This window comes from Neolamprologus multifasciatus, chromosome 14 (assembly GCF_963576455.1).
Source record: "Neolamprologus multifasciatus chromosome 14, fNeoMul1.2, whole genome shotgun sequence".
Taxonomy (NCBI): domain Eukaryota; kingdom Metazoa; phylum Chordata; class Actinopteri; order Cichliformes; family Cichlidae; genus Neolamprologus; species Neolamprologus multifasciatus.
In genome coordinates, this window is record NC_140452.1 from 39,177,098 (window position 1) to 39,197,542 (window position 20,445).

Here is a 20,445-nt window from a genome sequence, read left to right on the forward strand (position 1 = left end):
CAGTCACCTTTCTCACTCACTATGTATTAACAGACCTCTCTGTATTGAATCATATCTGTTATTAACCTCTGTCTCTCTTCCACAGCATGTCTTTATCCTGTCTTCCTTCTCTCACCCCAACCAATCACAACAGATGGCCCCGCCCCTCCCTGAGCCTGGTTCTGCCGGAGGTTTCTTCCTGTTAAAAGGGAGTTTTTCCTTCCCACTGTCGCCAAAGTGCTTGCTCATAGGGGGTCATATGATTGTTGAGTTTTTCTCTGTATCTATGAAGCGCCTTGAGGCGACTTTTGTTGTGATTTGGCGCTATATAAATAAAATTGAATTGAAATGAATTGAATTGTCAAGTAGCTCTTGTCCTCAGACATGCCTTACCTAGTAGCATGGACCAGGGAACTTAAACACATGGGGTTGCTATAGCAAAAATACACTGATTCTTCCACTTATCAAATTCGGGGTTGATGAGTGGGGGAGTTTATTGCAAGTAGCAGGTTATGCCCTTAACAGGTTACTAATCTGCTGCAAGACTAACACAGAGAAACAGACAAACATTCACACCTACAGTCAATTTAGAATCATCAATTAAGCTAACCACTAACTGCATGGACTGTCGGAGGAAGCTGGCATACTCAAATCGAACCCATGTAGACAAGCAGAGAACATGCAAACTCCACACAGAACAGTGCTGTTAGTCGATTCAAACTCATGATATTCTTGATGTGAAGCAACAATGCTATATAAGCACCATCATGCTGCTCATTACATTTTTATATATAAGTATTATCACAGATTATATGATTTAGCACAACACTGATAGATATGTTTTTGAAGTGCAATACGTTCATAAGGTGACCTTTTTCTGTTTCTACAGTTTCTTTCTGACGTTATTAGGATCTTTCATGCTCCCACCAGCCTCTCAAAAATGTCTACCAATGCCAGCAGCACCCAACCTGTGTTTAGCTCTTACCTCTAGGCGTTTGACTTGGGTCTTCTCAAACTCCAGCTTGGTCTCAAGCTCACGACACTTGGCTTCCTGCCGGCTGACGAGGGATTTCTCCACCATGGACTGCTCCTGGAACTCCATCTGGCTCTGGAGGGCTTGCATCTAAGACACAAATGTAAATATGCTAATGTTACTGTTTAGTGCGACACACTGTCTAACGCTGAGCTTTCCTAATCAAGTTCAATTCATTCCAAAAGTTTAACAGCTATTTTCATTTAGAACTTTGTTGGCTATGGAGACACACCTAGCACTGGGTATTTACACATCCTCAACACTGCCTTTACTATCCTGGTAAAACTGCACCTCAAGCATCTATTTTTTTAAGTCCTAAAATGTTTCCCATTTAAAACAGAATCTACCTAAAATTAAAATGACTGATCTTTAAGAAGAAACTGCAAGTGAAAGCACTTAATAATAAACGATTAACTTAACAGAAATGTACAGAAGATGCCTTCTTGTTCATCTTGTCAGTTTATTCTTTTGTTTCTTTTTACAAAACCCAAAACCATCTTGAGGATGCTTGGTACTTGGAACCGAGAATGTCTCAGTATAATAGCTGTTCCAAACTCCTTAAATATGATCTCTGATGAATGCTTTCTATGATACAGTAAACACAAACACACTAACACCAACACTGAAATCACCTTATTTAACTTCAATGAAAACATACTAGAAACTACAGTAAGTGAAACTAAACTACAATGAAAAACAAAAATATCCCTAAAACAGCCATTGTGCCATTTTCACTTTTCTCCCTCTTTACACATGAACCAAAAATGTGTGCAAGTTCACGTATTTCCCTCTCCTTTTATTTCGGTTCAACTAATGTGTTTGATGAAGAAAAAAAGATCATGCAGCTGCAGTCATTACAAGGATGACAGTAGTGCTTGTCTGAGTATGGAAACGAAGCTGGCCATCTGTGTCCCATATTGTCAGTGTCAATGTTGCGTGAATGACACATGCATCTTCTTATAATGATCACAGTGTGTGCATATATCTCTGCTCCTTAACTAGTTAGGATGAAACGTGCTATATAAACTGCTTAGGCTACAAGGAATATCAACATTTATATAACGTTTGAGAATTGTTTTTATAACACTTAACTGCTTGCAATTATATAGTTATTATAGTAATTATATATGAGCTGTTGTAGATGATCTAAAAATGAACACCATTACGCTCTAGTGCGACTGAATTGTCCTCTTATATATTCTACATGTTATGTTTGGTGTAATGTCAAAATAAATGGCTATGCTATGTGTTACATGTATGTTGTTACGTTACATGTATGTTTCTAAATACATTTTGTTAAACTATTTTTAGTGCAGTGCAACTTTGTGTTCTCATTTATATATGTGAAAAAGTCTAATTAATTATTATTGATTAGTAACTGATTACTTTGTCAAAGAATATGTAGCTTGCAAAAACTAACAACAATAAACACATTTATGTACTATTTGTTTGGTGTTTATAAACACCTGTTTTGGCCATCAAAAAAAATAACATGATAAATTAACATGCACCTCTGTATTTCTATACACGAACAAAGCAAATAAATTCTGTAGGCCTGGCAAAAACTTCCTGTAGGGTCGTAGGTCGTATTTTTGCTAGTTATGTTGAGGATTGTATTTGTCAAGAGAATGCTGCAAAAGCAAAGGAAACAAGCTGAGCAGAGGTACACATTAATCATATTCTGTAAATGAGATTTTTCACTGAACTGCAGTAGCAGAAACTCTAGAAACTTTCAGTGTGAGGAAAGCAGAGGGTCTACAGTATGAAACTATGATTGTCACAGGACCATATAGTGCTCACAGTTTCTATTCTGAGCTCTTAGGCAGCAGTAAATGGTCTAATTACTGCTGAATGTCAGGAAAATTGGTGGCAACCACAACGTGGCAGAAACACGGCTTCATTTAGAAAGAGAATGCTCTCATGGCTGCATCAAAGCATACAACAAGGGTCGGCAACCCTGGGCACGCGTGCCAGCTGGCACGACCATAGCTGGACTGGCATCCACACTGACACTGGGCATACCGGGCATTTGCCCGATGGTGATTTTTCGTCTTTATGGGCCAATGTTTTTTTTTTTAGTTGGGTTTTTTTTTTTGGAACGGCATGGACAATGGGAAGTGGTGGGCTGGCCAGATGCTGGCCGATGTGTAAATTTAACTCGGTTGTTTGGTAGTGGCTATGGCGGAGCTTCCACAGAGGCCAGCAGGTGGATGAGGGAAGGGGAGGCAGGAGGAGGAGAGACCCAAGGTCAGTCTATCTGGGTCAGATATAAACCAAGTTTAGGTTTAGTTTATTTTCGTTGTGCTGACTTTTTACAGTCAGTTACAATAACTTGTACTGCGTGCTAGCTAGCATGACGGAGTTTCTATACAGCTGGGTGGGTGCTACGATGTTACTGGTAGTGAATTTTATTTTATTCATAAGGTTAGTTAGTAGAGTTGCCAACCGTCCCGTAAAAAATGGAATGGTCCCGCATTCAGAGAAAATATTACGTGTTTCGTGTTGAGCTGAGAGGGGACGCAGTTTGTCCCGGACTTCAGCTACAATGAAAAAGACACAAAGCTGGAGAATTCTCCGTCTTTGCTGCACAGCTGCCTCTTCTCCTCTCATTTTCTTCCCCTCCCTCTCCTGTTGCTACTTCAATCATGAAACTGATCAATGATCAGCTGATCAGCTTTTCTCTCTTGTTTGTTTATCTCCCACTTCGCGCCAGAAAGAGAAAACCAGCGGATGTCGCGCTAAACAACAGCAGCACGTTTAAGCTTGATCAGTTGTTGTTACAATTTATTTAATATTAATATCTAGTATCAGCTGATGTTTGCTGGAGCCACAGCTGTAAAGCTGCTGGTCATGATATCGGTTTGGTTATCTGGTGAGAGGGAAACATGAAGATGAAACCAGGAGATGTCCTTACTGAATCAGAGCTGAACAGGTGATGGAGAAACAGGTTTACCTTTTAGGTGACATGAATGAGTTGAAGTGAAGTTATGAACTGTTTCTGAGAAATAACACCAGGATACTTTTTTATGTAGCTGACAGCTGGTAACTGTGCAGGGGCGGGTCTAGCAACGTTTTGCCAGGGGGGCCAGGTAGGGCATTAACAAGGAGAGGGGGGCACAAAGAAATAAGTTTCTTTCTCATTCTCATTTAAAATGTCTCGCTTTTATTAAATAGTTATCTGAAGCTTACAACCAAAGTTTTTATCTGACGTAAAATGTATAGAAATCATACATATACCAACAAGACTGTACATCACTGTCACAACAGCGTTTGTTTTCATTCAAAGGCTTTATGGTTTTTCCTATAATACCTGGGGGGCCGGTCTCTAGTCAAAATGCCCGGGCCGATTTTTTGTCCCACTCCAGCCCTGGGCACGACACACAGTGTTCACATTTGACTTTTAAAGAGTCTCTAATTCAAAATTTTTATTTTTTTATTTTTATGTTTTGATGATGAAAGGACTGAATTTCTGTTCACTTACTCTATCCTCCTGTTTTGTTTTGTTTTTTTAAATTATGCTACTCCTTTCCCATCTTTTCACACGTTTGGAGAACTTGAGTGCTCAAATAGAGCAAAAACATACTGCTTGCATCTCTACCATTTATCATTTTTATTATTATTTATTATTATTATTATTATTATTATTATTATTATTATTCCCATTTTCTGTTCTTAGACAGAGTAAAGCCTGGCTGACCACTGGCCACTTCTCCATTTTTATGCCAAGAACAAAAGTCATCATCTACCTTCTCTTGAATTTCCTGCTTCTCCTTTAGGGCGTCCTCAAGCTGGGCTTGAAGGTCACTGATCTGAGCCAGGTTCTGAGCCGACTGAAACCCCCAAAAATGGAAAACAAGGCATGAAGCAACATTTTATTGGATTTAATGATCATTTGAAATGGATCACAAACATTTTATTGCCAGTGTACATTAAACAAGAAAGAAATCATACCTGGGCCACAGCAGCCTTGTGTTTCTTCATCAGCTCATTGAAGTCCTCTTGGTCCTCCTCCATTCTTGACTGCAGGTCATTCTTCTCTCTCTGCAGACGACTCAGCTGCTCCTCCAGCTGAAAAAAAAAAAAAAGATATGCCAAAGATCTACAGAGCAAGAAGGCAACTGCTTCCCCAGAAATAAAAAATTAAACTGTCTTCACAAGATTTAGATGAGGTAGGAAATCCTATACAATTCTCGGTCCTATTCAATGCCATGAAAAATATTTGCACACTTCTTGATTTTTTTTTTAGTTAGTTGTATATTTCTTGCACGTAAATGTTTCAGATCATTAAAGTAAATTTACACACAACAGCAGGTAGGATTGAAAACTTTATATCCTTAATAAATTAAATCTTTATCTAACATTTTCATTGTGCATTTACTCAGATTAACTTTTTCTAATATTAAAATTTGCAAAAAGAAAGAAAGAAATCGGGGAGGGCATAAATACCTTTTTACAATATTGCATGTCCAATTACTCAAAGTAACATCTATTAATCGTTTATTATCAGTTACTATGTTGTAAAACAACACTACCAAAAGAGAAATTGAGGATCTTGCAGAATATATTTCAAAGTAAAATGAATGAAAATATAAAAGAATGTTGGAAAACGAGTGGAGATAAAATGGCTCACATTACTGATTACACATTAACATTACTCACTGTGCAGTATTTCTGCATTATAATGAATCCCATTAACGGGCATCTGGAACTGGATAAGTAACAAGAGTGGTTTATAAAATTCAGAGCTTTTTAAGCTCTTTTTAACCCTTTAAGACCTACCATAGAACCAAGTCCGCCAGAGCTTATATTATATTTTTACATGTTGTGGAGCCATTTTTGGGAGCATTTCAAGTTGATATACATCAATACAACCATTACAGCCTAAATTTTAATAATATGCATGCATTAAGTGCATAGTAATTACATAAATTGCAAAAAAGTGCAATAAACTACAAAAAAATTGAAAATCGTTTTTGTTTTTTAACATATATTTCTAGTTAGAGAAATGTAAGAGGTTTATCCCTCAAAACTGTAAATACAAAAAAGTTGCACAAAATAGATTCCCACCACAGGAAATTTATTTTGAGTGTCTTCATAGTTTTATTTTTGAAATAAACCAATTTCTATACACTGCAGGAAAAACGAAAATAAATATTACAGTGCAAATTTGCAAAAAAGCAGCATATGCATCAAAATAAACTATTTCCAGCAGTGCAATATGAGTCCTAAGCATCCCAGAAACGACACAGAAAGTCATAAAGTCAAACATAACTTTTAAAAACACCAGTATAAGCTCATGAGGCCTTGATGGTAAAAAAAACTACATTTCCGCAAAATGACGTGTCTTCCGGTTTCGGGCAGGTCATGGCGGACATGCGATAGTTCGTGCTGATGGACATAGGAAGTGTTACAAACACCTGATCGGATCGGCAAAGCGTGTTTCTGGAATATTATGTTTTTGTTGCTGCAAGTGCTTTTTATGCAGTTTTTGCAAAGCTATATGTGGAAGGAAACTGTGACCGAGGACAAGCTGATGGCATAAGATGTAAGTACAACTCCTCCGGTTTCATATGCAAAAAAAATTATTGCGCTAGCTCACGTGGTTGCAGAGCTACCAGAATATAAAAATAGTTACGCAAAACGGAGCGTTCCCGCTCTGACCGGTTTTAAAGGGTTAAATGAGCAAGTAAACTTTCTTATGCATCTTTTGCACCAGATGTACCATCTTTAACATAAAATGTGTGTAGACACCCTAAATCTACAGGAGAGACCAGTGACCCTTTGCAGAAAGCTCATTTCTGCAGTTTATATCCACAATCTAATTCTTTAGTCATTAGCCAGAGTTCATGACCATAAGTGAGGTTGTCAGCATCAAAGTAGAAGAGGCCCAGTTCATCGGTCAATCTCCTGCTCCTTTCTCCTGTCATTCATAAATAAGACTCCAAGATACTTAAACTCCTCCACTTGGGGCAGTCACTTTTCCCTGATCCAGAGACACTACTCACAATACACCATCACAATAACCTTTTGGTGTGCAAAGTCTGTCCGACATCATCCCTCGTCACCTCATCCAACTCACCACTGGGCGGTGATCAGGTCCTCTCTTCACCCAAGTGTCCAGAACATATGACAGAGTGGATGATATGATTACAAATCTTATCGTCACAATCATACAAAATTGACCTGCACCGAGAACACATGTCCTGATGCCACATGATCATATGGACATCCTCAAAGACGGTGTTCATGACAGACAAACTGTTATGTGCACAGGTCTAATAATAGACCATCTTACAGGCTTTTCCTCACACTGTCCTTCAGGTCACATGAGCACTGGGGTCTCCCAGTAAGACAGTAGGACATCTGAAGTTGCAGGGAAACAATCCTCTGATCTGCTGGCAAAATTCCCAATGTACAGGAAGCACACTCAGGGGGATACAAAAATGCTCATCCCTGCCAGCTGCCTCCAGACTAGGGATGGGTACCGGTATCTGGTGCCATGATGGCACCGGTTCTGACATAAACGGTAGTAACCAGACCGAAAAGCAGCGCACATTTCGGTGCTTTATTTCGATGCTTTTTTTTCCTGAGCTGTGATACACTTTAGATTCTAGCCAATCATTTCATGTTTCCGAGGATAGTAGGCGGGTCCAGGTACGTACGTTCTTTTAGAGCAGAGCTACAGATTAAAAATGCCCAAGGCGAAGCGGTCAAAAGTCTGGCTGTACTTCACAGCAAAAGATGCAAACTCAGCAGCTGCAACAAGTGCTTTAAGCTGATACTGTGATACTGTCAAAGGAGGTAACACCTCAAAGCCGATGAAACACCTGGCGACGCATAGCATTTTTTTTAAAAGCCGAAAAATGCACTGTATTTGATAGCTTGCTGCGAGACCTCACACCGAGCACATCTACTGCGGGTGTGGTGCCTGTTATCTGACCCGGAGTTAGCAACATCCCCCAAAAACCCGAAGAGGAGAGTCCTGGCCCCTAGCCCTGCCAGTGTAGCAGAAATGATGAGGATGATGATGGCAGCAGCAGCCGTTCTTCTCTGCGTGAGTAGCTTAATGTTGTTCGTGTGTAATTTACGTTGAGTACGCTAACTATGTTATTACATTAATGCATGTAACATGCTAGCAAACATCATCATAGCTACAGTACATGCGGCTGTCTTCTTGTTTGATGGCAGATACTCCCTTCACCCTGGCCAAAAAAAAGGCTAAAATGACCAAAGAAAAAGTGGAAAACAGCTAAACATGAGAGGTTTTTGGACAAAGTTGGTGTTTTTTCCATTGTTTAAGCACTGCTTCCAGCCCAGAGTGTTACCATATATGCCCTATAGCTGCAGAAAAGGCTAACATTGTTATCTTTTTACAAAAAACCAGCTGAACATGAGAGGTTTTTGGACAAAGTTTGTGTTCTCCATTCTTTAAGCACCGGTTCGAGCACCGTTTAAGCACTGGCACCGTTTCAAAAGTACCGGTTTGGTACTGGTATCGGATAAAAGCTAAACGATACCCATCCCTACTCCAGACTGGAACAGAGTCCAGCCCTCTCCAAAAGACTGAGATAATTAGTGTAAAATAATTAGTATTACCAGATTTAACAACAGTTCCCCGTGTTTGTTATAGACGGCATTAATTGTGATTGATTTTAGTTGTTACCATGTCTAGAAATCGTATTAATCATCCAGACAGTTTCTGTTACGTGTGTGGTTCATTCATGACGGAAGCACAGCGTCACCCAATTACCACAAACCTTAAGAAGATTTACAAATTGTGCTTTGGCTGTCTGCTGGATGACCAGGATAAATCTTGGGCTCCACACGTCATCTGCAACAGTTGTTCCAATGGACTGCGTGACTGGCTAAATCTGTGAAAGGCCACAATGCAGTCCCGATGATGTGGCTGACGTAGAGCTTACACATGCTGCTCTAATCACAGAACTCACCAGAGGTTATCCAAGCTCCCTGATACAACAAGACACCTAATTAAGAGACTGGCAGCCTGGGAACTGTGCTGAAATAATCCTATTTTTGTAATGACTGGGATAATATACAAAATAAGAGGAGAGGTTGTTGGTGCAGGGCAATGGATTAATAAGTCATGACTAATGTGAAAATGTTAACAAATCAATTTAGGCACAGAGTTAACGCAAAGAGCTAGTGACACTCAGCGCTTAGTGAAAAACAGTCTAATGGGATAGAGAATGATCCAAACATCCATAGCTTCAAAATCGGGGTTTAGATCATAAAGCTAAGATTTCATTTTATTTTTATTGTAAGCACCGAGTGCTTAGGTGTACCAAGATGCACTTGATGCACTAAAAATATCCATGTGGAATCTGGGGCAAATTCATTTACATATCACACTTTCTTTTTTTAATCCACTGTTGAGTGCTTTTATCAGTGCTGAGTGCTGATAAAAGCTGCGAATGCATCTCCATCTCTGGAGCATGTGATGGATACTTGAAAAAAGTGCCAGTAACCAGCATCAAACTCTCATTTAACAATAGACTGATAGTGTAATTTCAGCCCAATTACATGGCCGGGCTCTTTGTTTTTTTCTCTTTTATTTTCCCTCTCAGATTGCTAGAAGCTCTTTGTGGAAAAACAAAGCTGTTGAAAACATGTGTGACAATTTTCTCAAAACACTGCAATTACAATGGGAGAAGCATGCAAGCGGCAGCCATCTAAAAGAAATGTCATTTGCATGATTTTATTTCTACTGAATTGCAGTGTCTCGTGTAGTTAGGGCTGCATAAAAAATCCTCCATTTATGTAATTACAATTTCTGTTATCGGTTCTCACAGCCTTTTACTTTTCCAGCAAGCTGGGTGCATGAAGAGGTCATTCTCAAAAACAAACAGCTGCTGGCACAGTGATCTTGATTCCTTATCTCATCTTATATACTCCTCCTTCACATTTTACTGAATAGATTACACATTTAACACAACAGTTAAGCAGTATTAATATCCCGAGATGAATATTTTCTGCAGTACAACACTTTTCAACGTTCGCCAAACAACCCGAGAAAGAACAAATGATGGCTAAGACATCCAGGGTCTTATTCAAGACAACAGTGATAACCACCATGCCACAGAGAAAGTAACTGACATCTATCACTCCGGAAATGATTGCAAACCACTTCGAGCACCATTATCCACAAATAGGGAAAACCTGAAAAAATAATAAACCTTTCCAAGGGTGGCCAGCCAACCAAAGTTACTCCAGGAGCGCACCAACAAATGGTAAATGGTAAATGGCCTGCATTTGTATAGCGCTTTTCTAGTCCTTAAGGACCCCAAAGCGCTTTACACTACATTCAGTCATTCACCCATTCACACACACATTCACACACTGGCAATGGCAAGCTACATTGTAACCACAGCTGCCCTGGGGCGCACTGACAGAGGCGAGGCTGCTGGACACAGGCGCCACCGGGCCCTCTGACCACTACCAGACCACCACCAAATCCTCCAGGAGGTCACAAACGAACCCAGAACAACAGCTAAGGAACTGCAGGCCTCACCTGTCTCATTTAAGGTCAGGAGTTCATCAATAAGAAACAGACTTCAAGAGGCAAATATGGTGGGGATAGTGTGACGGACCACTTGCCGTAATTGATTCTGCTCTCTACCTCAAAATCCTGAAGGAGAATGGTGGCCATTTGTCTGTTCCCTAAAGCAGCTGTAGCCCTTGGGCTATGCAGCAGTACAATGATCCAAGACAAGAAGTCCACCTCTGAATGACTTTGGAATGACTTTTGGAATTGTCAATCTGATTTAATTTAGAATTAAATCAGATTGAGATGGCTGTGCATAACCTTAAAGAGGCCTTTCACGTTCAAGAACTCTCCAATGTCGCTGAATTAAAGAAGAGTGGGCCAAAATTCCTCCATTGTACTATGTACTAGCTGCACCTGGTTTGGGAACAGCACCAAGCACGACAGACGAGATCTGCAAAGAGCGGTGCGCTCGGCCGAACGCATCATTCAATCAGAGCTCCCTGACCTGCTGTCCATCTACACCAAGCGGTGCAAGACCAAAGCTAGGAGGATTATGATGGACCTCTCCCATCCCAACAATGGACTCTTCTCACTGTTGAGGTCTGGGAAGCGCTTCCGCTCCCTTAAGGCCAAAACAGAGAGAATGAGGAGGAGCTTCTTCCCCCAGGCTATTCGGGCCCTGAACCAGGTGTAGGACTGGACTCTCCCACACATCACATCACCACACGCACTCTGGTTTTTCTTTATGCACACTTCCTATGATTTATAATCTTTATAATCTCTTTCTGCTATTTGCACATTTTTTACTGTAAATTTCTAAGTTAATTTGTAAATTTTTGTGGTAACCTGTAAATTGGAAATACTGTAAAATGTTTTTCTGTCATTTAATGGTCGGGCATTGCACAGCTACAAGCATTTCACCCCCATGTCATACTGTGTATGGTTGTGTGTGTGTGACAAATAAAATTTGAATTTGAATGGCTCATTGCCACCAATATCAAACACTTGATCGCAGTTCTTGCTGCAAAGAGTCAGACAACTGGTTATTAGGTTGGTAATAATTACTTTTTCACACAGGGTCAGGTAGGTTTGGAGAACCTTTTTCAAGTAATAGTAATAATAAATAAAATGAAAAGTAAGAAAATACATGTATAAGTTACCTTTATCAAATACAAAATGCTCTTTGTTGATCTGAAACATCACAAGTGTGACAAAATATACTAAAGACTAAGAAATCGCCTTTTGATTACACGGTATCTTCTCTCCTTTTTGCCAGTCGGCTGTTCATACAAAAGTATTTTTGAAAGAGTGTGTGAATATAAAATGTCACATAGGGTACACTCTGACGTTTTCCAAACTATGACCTGGGTTTAATACAAAAACCTTTTATCTTGTCCAGATTTAACTGTGTTGGCTCATAAATGCTCTAAATGCTCATGCAGCTGAATTCTCAGCGAAGCTCTTCATTAACCTGCATTCACGATGACACTAATTAGAAATAATTAGCAACTGAAGTGAATGTTCAGTGCCATTTCTTCCAGTTTATACATCAGGACAAGCAAGGCAAGCACTGCCTGCCCAGTGAAATCTAAAAATAGGTATCGATTAAACTGTACTGCTCCACAAATGCCTCTGTCAGTGCGCCCCAGGGTGGCTGTGGCTACAATGTAGCTGCCATCACCAGTGTGTGAATGTGTGTGTGAATGGGTGGATGACTGGATATGTAAAGCGCTTTGGGGTCCTTAGGGACTAGTAAAGCGCTATATAAATACAGGCCATTTACCATTTACTGCTCCACAAATGAGCTCATGTTGCTTCTTTGAACTCATCCTGTAATTTACTGCCATCTGGTGGTCACCGTTGGCTAGCTGAACAAAGAGTCACCAGAATCTAATTTCTATTATTTTCATGGTGATGTCAATATAACAAAAGCTGGAACTTTGTCAGAAAACAGTTGTGAATGCACATTGCTGAAGCAAATCTGGCACAAAACTACTTTGCGAAGCACCTGCCCCTGGCTTCACTGCTGTGGAAACAAGAAAAAAACGTGTGGGGCCAGTTTTCTAGCCACCTGCTGGCCTGTTCGTGCCAGTGGCTATTTTCACCAAGCCCAGTTATGAGTTCACCTGGGAACTAGAAACACTAAATTAATTATGCTTTTTTCTTGTTGTCTGGTTTACTAGCTTATTATTTTGCAGATTTAGATGATGAAGATTGTAAATAATAAACCTTTATATTAATATTTAAAAATATAAAAGGTAAAACCTTTTTTTTGGACCCATAAGCAAACATGGGAGCAGTAAAACGTTTTCCATCACTGCTCTGGTTAAAGGGTACGTTGGGCACTGGAAGTAATAATATATTACACATCCAGCCAGGAAGGACTGCAGAAAGCTAAAAATACCCACACAGAGTGCAGCATGAATAAAAGACTAAAAACAGCTGAACACAGGTGTATTAGAATTAACTGGTATTTATATGACACTTTTCTATTCTTACAACTGATCAGCTGTTTCTGTAACGCAGTGTAATTAATATATATTTATACTGATTTCTTTACTTTTTTCATTTCATTTTTTTGCTCATTGACTATAAAGAATTATGTAGAAGAAGTTAAGCTTCTTCTACATAATACACAGTCACTGCAACACTCTATGGTGATTATGTGAAAATGCAGAAACTACCAGAAGCTAAAACTCTTCAAACCACCTTCAGTACAAACAAATGGCTGACCTTGCACCTCTCTACATCTGGCTTCAAGTACAGTGTGCAATGAAATCAATAAAAGACTAGACGTGTGCAGCAGGCTTCACAAGTATAGCAAATTAATAGAAAGCCAAAGGAAACTTTTATTATATAATTATATGATTAAGTATTGATATGTAAAGCCATCCGCTCATTAATTCCATCCATCCTTCCACGATTTGACTGACTAATATTCACCTTTAATCTTTTTGTTATTTAAATTGGTTTTAGCAATACGTGAACAACCATTGTGTGATAGACAGTCGTTTCTTTTTAACAAGCAGGAGAAGAACCAGAAGGAGATTAAACATCACAGAGACAGAGAGTAAGAGCAGAGCAAATGACAGGCAAGAGAAACATGGGAGAAAGGAGAAAACACACTTGACCGATGTGTGAAAACCAGATTACCATGGGAACTGGGCTTAACGTAAAATAAGTCGTTCCAAAAAGGACAGAAAATATAAAGGTCAAAACAGATTATGAGCGTTTCTGACAGGAGCGAACTAAGAAAAAAACGAAAGAGCTAAAAATGGCTTCTTAGAAGAAGGAGAGAGTTGTATTTTGCAGTGACTAAGAAAAATCTGTTCATGAAAATTATATTGTCTTTATATGTAAATATATTTAAAAAAAAATTAAAAAGAGGACCAGAAAGAGTAAGATGAGCTCAGAGGGGTCTCACAGGAAACAGGTATGTCTTCAATCTCTCACTAATCTCTAAAAGTAGAGATTCAGCATATCTACTGATACCCCGCTACCACCACAGATGACATCTTAAAGAAAATGCCCTACATGGTTGAGACAGCTTTAGCTTTTTCTTAGGAAGAATCCTAACCTTCACCTAAGACTGCATGCTGAAAACTCTCCTTCTAAAGGCTGAGAAGGAAATCTAGTGAGCTGTACTGACCGCCTGTTTCGTTTTGGAAATGTCCTCCATCTGAACATGTAGGTCTTCAATCTCCACCTCCATGGACTTTTTAGCTTTAACTGCAGCTGCACAGGTGAACTCCGACTCCTCTAACTGAAACACACAGACATTGAGGAAAAGAATGAGCTCAGGACGACTTCACAGTTAGGATCCCAGTAGATATATTACAGTTTTTTAATGGATTCTGGTCCCAGTCAAGAATCCAGGTGGCTGGGCTTTATTTGGAAAATCTTCTGCTTTGGATCAGAGGTTTTCAGACGGTTCAGTCCCGTAAGAAGGCACAGGGGAGTTGAAGTGAGGCCACAGACATTAATGCTTTGAGTCATAACTCAATCACATCAGGGGCTGTTTTACAGCTTAAAGCCTGAAAAACTGTCACAAAAAATAATCCAAGATTATGCTAATTACTATAAGAGGAGCATAAAATGTGTTAACATGTAAATGTGCTGGTGTCAGTATTTGACTTCTTTCATTCTTTTTCTGTCTACTTAGATTAGGGCTCTTTCCATTTTCCCACGAGCCACAGATGATACCATGTTTTTGAAACTGCTGCTGTCAGTAATTTATGAAGTTGTGGCTGTACCTGATTTTTGAGTTGGGCGATCTCCCTCTTGCTGGGTGCGTTATTCTTTATGTGGTCCAACATGATCTGGGCGTCTGCTAGCAAAGCCTTGGTTCTCTTCAAGTCCTTCCTCAAGCGCTTTTCAACCTCTATGTCACCACCTCTCACCTGGGAACCAAGATGACCAAAGTGTGACTCAACTGACTGAGTGGGACAAGTTATGGTAGTTATGGTAGTTATGGTAATACACAGTATGTTTTATCATTAAAGGAAGGATCCTTAGATTATCTAGCATACATAGAACTTTCTGAAAAAACTGAAATTTCTGAATTGATAAATTAAATTTGGCTACAGTGAAACACTACATACAAAGAAAGTAACAATTTTAACTACTAGATAAACTTTAGTAGTTTCTTACTTACTAAAGACAATATTTTTTGCATTACAAATGTTTTAAGTATGTTTGAATAAACAAATGAATTATTACCTTAGCATACATTTGCAAAAATGTCTAAAAAATGTAGTCTAAAAGAATATCATGAAACGAAATGAGTGATGCTTACATCCCTTGATAACACAGCTCATTTTAAACATAAACACCTCACACAACTTGTTAAGTTTAATTTATTTGCCCATACTCATATAAAATTGGATCTGCAATCAGCAGAAGAACATTTACATATCCAAGTCCACAAAGCCAAATTTTACTAAAAACCTCAGGTCATACATGTCAGATATTTGTTTACAGTATTTTTCTTTTTTTACAGATGCTGCTCTGGTTGCACTGTGTTCACTGTATTTACCTGGTCCTGTACAGACAGAAAGTTCGACTCCAGCTCTCTCTTCTCTTTCAGCACCTTCTGCTTCTCATCATACTCCTCTTCAAGCTGGACTTCCATTTGTTTTAGCTACACAAACACACACACAGTGATGCTTTAGTCGTAATGCAACTGTTCAAGAACCTTTTACACAGTCACCATATTGACATATTATTTTCACATGCCAGCTTTTATTGATTAGCAATAGTCAATAAAAGCTGGTTTGGCTCAGTTTGTTCACTTAGAAAGAGAGGTCACTGTAAATCAATACAAAGTGAAACTGGGATCATAATAATGGGTTCATGTCATTGAACAGTTTGCCAACAGTGGGAATCGTGTGCCATGGCCTTCAGCTATTAGACTGCCAACTGAACATTTATTGAAGAATTGTGGACAAGATTGACGGCGCTCTGCACCACCATCACTGAAACGACAAATGAGGGAATTACTTTTGGGAAAACGGTGCCTCATTAGGCCCGCAGAGACCCATGAGATGCAAAGAACCAAAGCAAAACGGGGACCTGAAGTTGTTCTTGTGACATGTAACATGTAATAGCCCAACACCGTATGAACACCTTTTTCCCCCATGTGTACATGGAAATGTGTCATATGCCAAAACATCCTTGGACAAGACACAACAGCATTTAGGTGCACGTTGGTTATATGAATGAGTGCGAATGGGTGAATGAGGCAGGTACTAGCACCAGTCCATTTAACATCTTGTGTCATTTAATTCATCTTGCTAGTTTCTGGATTCTTGGTGAGTTAAGTTTATAATCTCAAAAAAGAAAAGACTTTTTTCTCAAACCTTTCAGAGTATTTCAAGAAGTGAAGGCTGTTAGGAAGGTTTTGATTAATTACACACTGATCCTACCCTGTGAGTCAAGTCAAATCCACCATTTTTAATTCTATTGCACATTTAAAAACAATAGCTGTTCTCTGAAGTGCACCTAAAAGAAATATGCACACAAACTCAAGCATCAAGGAAAAACATTTAAAACAGGGTACATGTTAGTTCAATGGTTTTCTGTGGTGTCTAGAAACCATAAACAACACTGAATTGATAGCAGCTTGACTGGATTTTGTCATATTGTTGTCATCATTTCATTTATCCTTTGCTGTGCATACCCTTACTGCTAATTTCTCCATCAGTGTCTCTGGATCTAGTCTCTAGCTGTGCCCAAAACCACACATTTTAATCCTGCTTCTCCTAAACACTTGCTGACAAGTGTTACAAAATGTGAAAAAGCACTTTCTCACCTTTTTGCTACATGACTGCCTGATCTCCTCCACTTCCTCATCTTTGCTCTCAATCTCCTTGGAATGGGTTTGACGCAAGCGCTCCATCTCCATCTCAAGACGTAGCTTACCCTGAAAGAAACACAGACCAGATGCTCTGGACTCACTGTGGCTTAAAGAAGCATAATGTTAATGTTCCGTCTTTGATGGAGGTATGTGTCCAATGCCATTCATATTTCACAAAATATACTAGCAATATACTGGCATGACTTTCAGAAGGAATCCTCCCTTAGTTATGCTGCAATAGATGTAGGCTGCCGGGGGATTCCCATGATGCATTGAGTTTTTCCTTTCCAGTCACCTTTCTCACTCACTATGTATTAACAGACCTCTCTGTATTGAATCGTATCTGTTATTAATCTCTGTCTCTCTTCCACAGCATGTCTTTATCCTGTCTTCCTTCTCTCACCCCAACCGGTCGCAGCAGATGGCCCCGCCCCTCCCTGAGCCTGGTTCTGCCGGAGGTTTCTTCCTGTTAAAAGGGAGTTTTTCCTTCCCACTGTCGCCAAAGTGCTTGCTCATAGGGGGTCATATGATTGTTGGGCTTTTCTCTGTATCTATGAAGCGCCTTGAGGCGACATTTGTTGTGATTTGGCGCTATATAAATAAAATTGAATTGAATTGAATTGAATTGAATTGAATTGAGTTGAATGTGTACAAAAACAAGAATCATTACATTTTGGTGCAGATTTTGAAAACTTTCTTTAAAGTTGCAGGATACTGGACTTGGATGTGGATGCACACTTAATGTCCTTTTTGTTCCAAACTGCCATCTTTGTAATCTAAAAAGCATGACTACCATCCTTAATACTAGTCTAAAAATAGCCTTAAAATATCTTGATGCATGCTCAATCATCCAGTTAAGGAAATCCCAAAAAGCTGGTCCTGTTCATATGGACGTAGTGTTTCAGTGGGAGAAACGTTTCATCACAAATGACATCACTTGGATGACTTCATGATCCGAGAAAGTGACTTGGTCACTTGAATGAGTGATGAAACATTTCTCCCACTGAAAATGCTACGACCATATGAACAGGACCAGCTTTTTGGGAATATAAATAATTTTACTAAGCAAAAATACCGCTTTAATTGGAGTTTTTTTTAGTTTTTTTTAGTTTTTTCCTTTTTCGTGTGTACCTGCTCCAACATCTGGATGGTACCAGCCTGCTCATCAAGCTCTTCTTCTTGGTCTTTCACCTTTGCCTCTAGATCACGAAGCTGCTTCTTCACCTGCATAGAAAAAAAATGATGTTCCAAAATGAATACCTGATATTCAATTAATAAATTAATGCACCATCATATATCTATTTTAGTTGAACAGATAAAGAACAGTTTTGGTTTTTTGTAGGTGTGGACTGGCACAAACAGATGGAGTGGATGGTTCGACTAACTAAAACAGGAATAGGACAGACCTTGGCCAGTGATGCCTCATCCTTTGATTCTTGGGAGTTGAGATCCTGCAGCTCGGCCTCCAGCTGCTCCAGCTTCAGGTTGACTGCACAAGCTTCCAGGTCTTTGTCCTGCAGGACAGGTGATTAGAGTCAGAACACAGAAAAGGGAACTGCCACATGTGCACGATGGGGAAAAGTTGAGATACTCTGCTCTACACATAGCCACAAAGTGGAAACACACAAAAGGGAAGTTACAATTACAAGCTTGTTCTCTGTAACAAGCACAGTATGAAGCTGGAGGTCTTTACAATATATTACAACTGCAATCAAGAGCTACAAGTTTCCGTGGAAAAACATTGTAGACTTGGCATGAGTTAGACACACAATTAGAATAAAAAATCTTGTATGAGGGGCCGTGCAAGCCAAAATTCATACTTTCACTCTCACATAGTTTTATTTTAATTTTTATATTTAGATATTTTTATTCTCATGTTTACACATATTTAACACACACATTGCAATATTGTGTTCTCTTATACATGTATTTTAATGTACATATTTACAAACTTTCACTCTAACATACCTGCATTTTCATTTATGCATTCCTACATTTTGCTCTCATTTACATGCATTCAATATGCATTTAATCTCACAAATAATATATATATGATATGTAAGAAGAGAATGCTTACATGTCTGAAGAAAATATATGTATGCAAGAGAATAATGTATGTGAATGAAAGAGTGTAGTGGAAACGGAAGGCTGGGTGTCTGTACCGCTGTGATTGGCTGAGAAGCACGCGCGGGTCACTTTCAAGTGTCTGACAGCATGGGGGGGGGGAGAAGAAACTCGAGTTCTTCAGCGAGCTGTCTATGGCGTTATTTTTGTGCCACTATTCTGAGCAAGTAAAAAAACGTTTGCAGGTGCAAGTGTTGCATTTTGAGGAGAAATTTATTTTGAGCGAAGAAAAGCTGAATTTGAGTGAACAAAATTCATTACTGCATGCAAAAAATGTATTTCAGTGTTTGCTATTATCCACACACACACACACTCACACAATAGCAGCCCCTCTTGTTGTTGCTCGCGCTCTCAACATTTCTGCCCGTGCGTGTTCACCTCTTTCTCTACACCGTTATATTTGTGCCACAAAACCAGCCAATCACAGACTTGGATGCAAAAAAATCTGATTGGTTGTTCTGGTCTCCAATCAGCTCGAAATGAAGAAATGCAATATCCCAGAATCCATTTCGTCCAAAACTCAAACGAGGCAGTGGCGGAGGAACACAGAGTGGTGGAGTTTGAAATATTACTTTGTCTGGGTCACAAAATAAACTTTTAAGATATTTTCATGTGAGAATGGTGCTGTGTAAACTTCTAATACCTGCTCGATTTATGAAGATATCACATATTTGCATAACTGCTCTGATGTTTTTGGAGATGCCTGTTACCCACCAGCTGACCGGGTGGTCACTCGGGTTAAACATATATATAAAGCTCAACTGACAAAAAATCACCGACTACACCACCAGGTGTTATAGGAAAAACCATAAAGCCTTTGAACTAAAACAAACGCTGTTGTGACAGTGACGTACAGTCTTGGTATATATGTGTGATTTATATCATCTTCATGTTTCCAAATCGATATCATGAGCAGCAGCTTTTCCAGCTGTGGCTCCAGCAAACATCAGCTGATATCAGCGCAAAGTGGGAGATAAACAAACAAGAGAGACGATCAACTGATCATTGATCAGTTTCATGATTGAAGTAGCAACAGGAGAGAGAGAATGAGGGGAGAAGAGGCAGCTGTGCAACGTACAGACAGAATAACTCCAGCTTTGTCTTTTTTTCTTTCTAGCTGAAGTACGGTACTAATCGCGTTAAGTACGAGCAACACATTGCTCTCTTCTCTTCGCTCAAAATAAATTTCTCCTCAAAATGCAACACTTGCACCTGCAAACTTTTTTTTACTTGCTCAGAATAGTGGCACAAAAATAACGCCATAGAAAGCTTGCTGAAGAACTCGAGTTTCTTCTCCCCCCCCCCATGCTGTCAGACACTTGAAAGTGACCCGCGCGTGCTTCTCAGCCTATCACAGCGGTACAGACACCCAGCCTTCCGTTTCCACTACACTCTTTCATTCACATACATTATTCTCTTGCATACATATATTTTCTTCAGACATGTAAG

At 39.4% G+C, this 20,445-nt stretch overlaps 1 protein-coding gene across 7 annotated transcripts in view; it reads right to left on the reverse strand.

The window, feature by feature from the left end:
* myo18ab (myosin XVIIIA b) overlaps positions 1-20,445 on the reverse strand; it is a 127,161-nt gene that overhangs the window by 13,886 nt on the left and 92,830 nt on the right. For all 7 annotated transcript variants that reach the window (XM_085130740.1, XM_085130738.1, XM_085130736.1 and 4 more), the window contains 9 exons: positions 18,279-18,386; positions 18,004-18,096; positions 16,828-16,938; positions 15,553-15,657; positions 14,771-14,917; positions 14,167-14,280; positions 4,964-5,080; positions 4,759-4,842; positions 965-1,102 (listed from right to left, as the gene is read on the reverse strand). In XM_085130740.1, the coding sequence (XP_084986866.1) occupies positions 965-1,102; positions 4,759-4,842; positions 4,964-5,080; positions 14,167-14,280; positions 14,771-14,917; positions 15,553-15,657; positions 16,828-16,938; positions 18,004-18,096; positions 18,279-18,386 (1,017 nt within the window). The remainder of the gene's footprint in view (positions 1-964; positions 1,103-4,758; positions 4,843-4,963; positions 5,081-14,166; positions 14,281-14,770; positions 14,918-15,552; positions 15,658-16,827; positions 16,939-18,003; positions 18,097-18,278; positions 18,387-20,445) is intronic.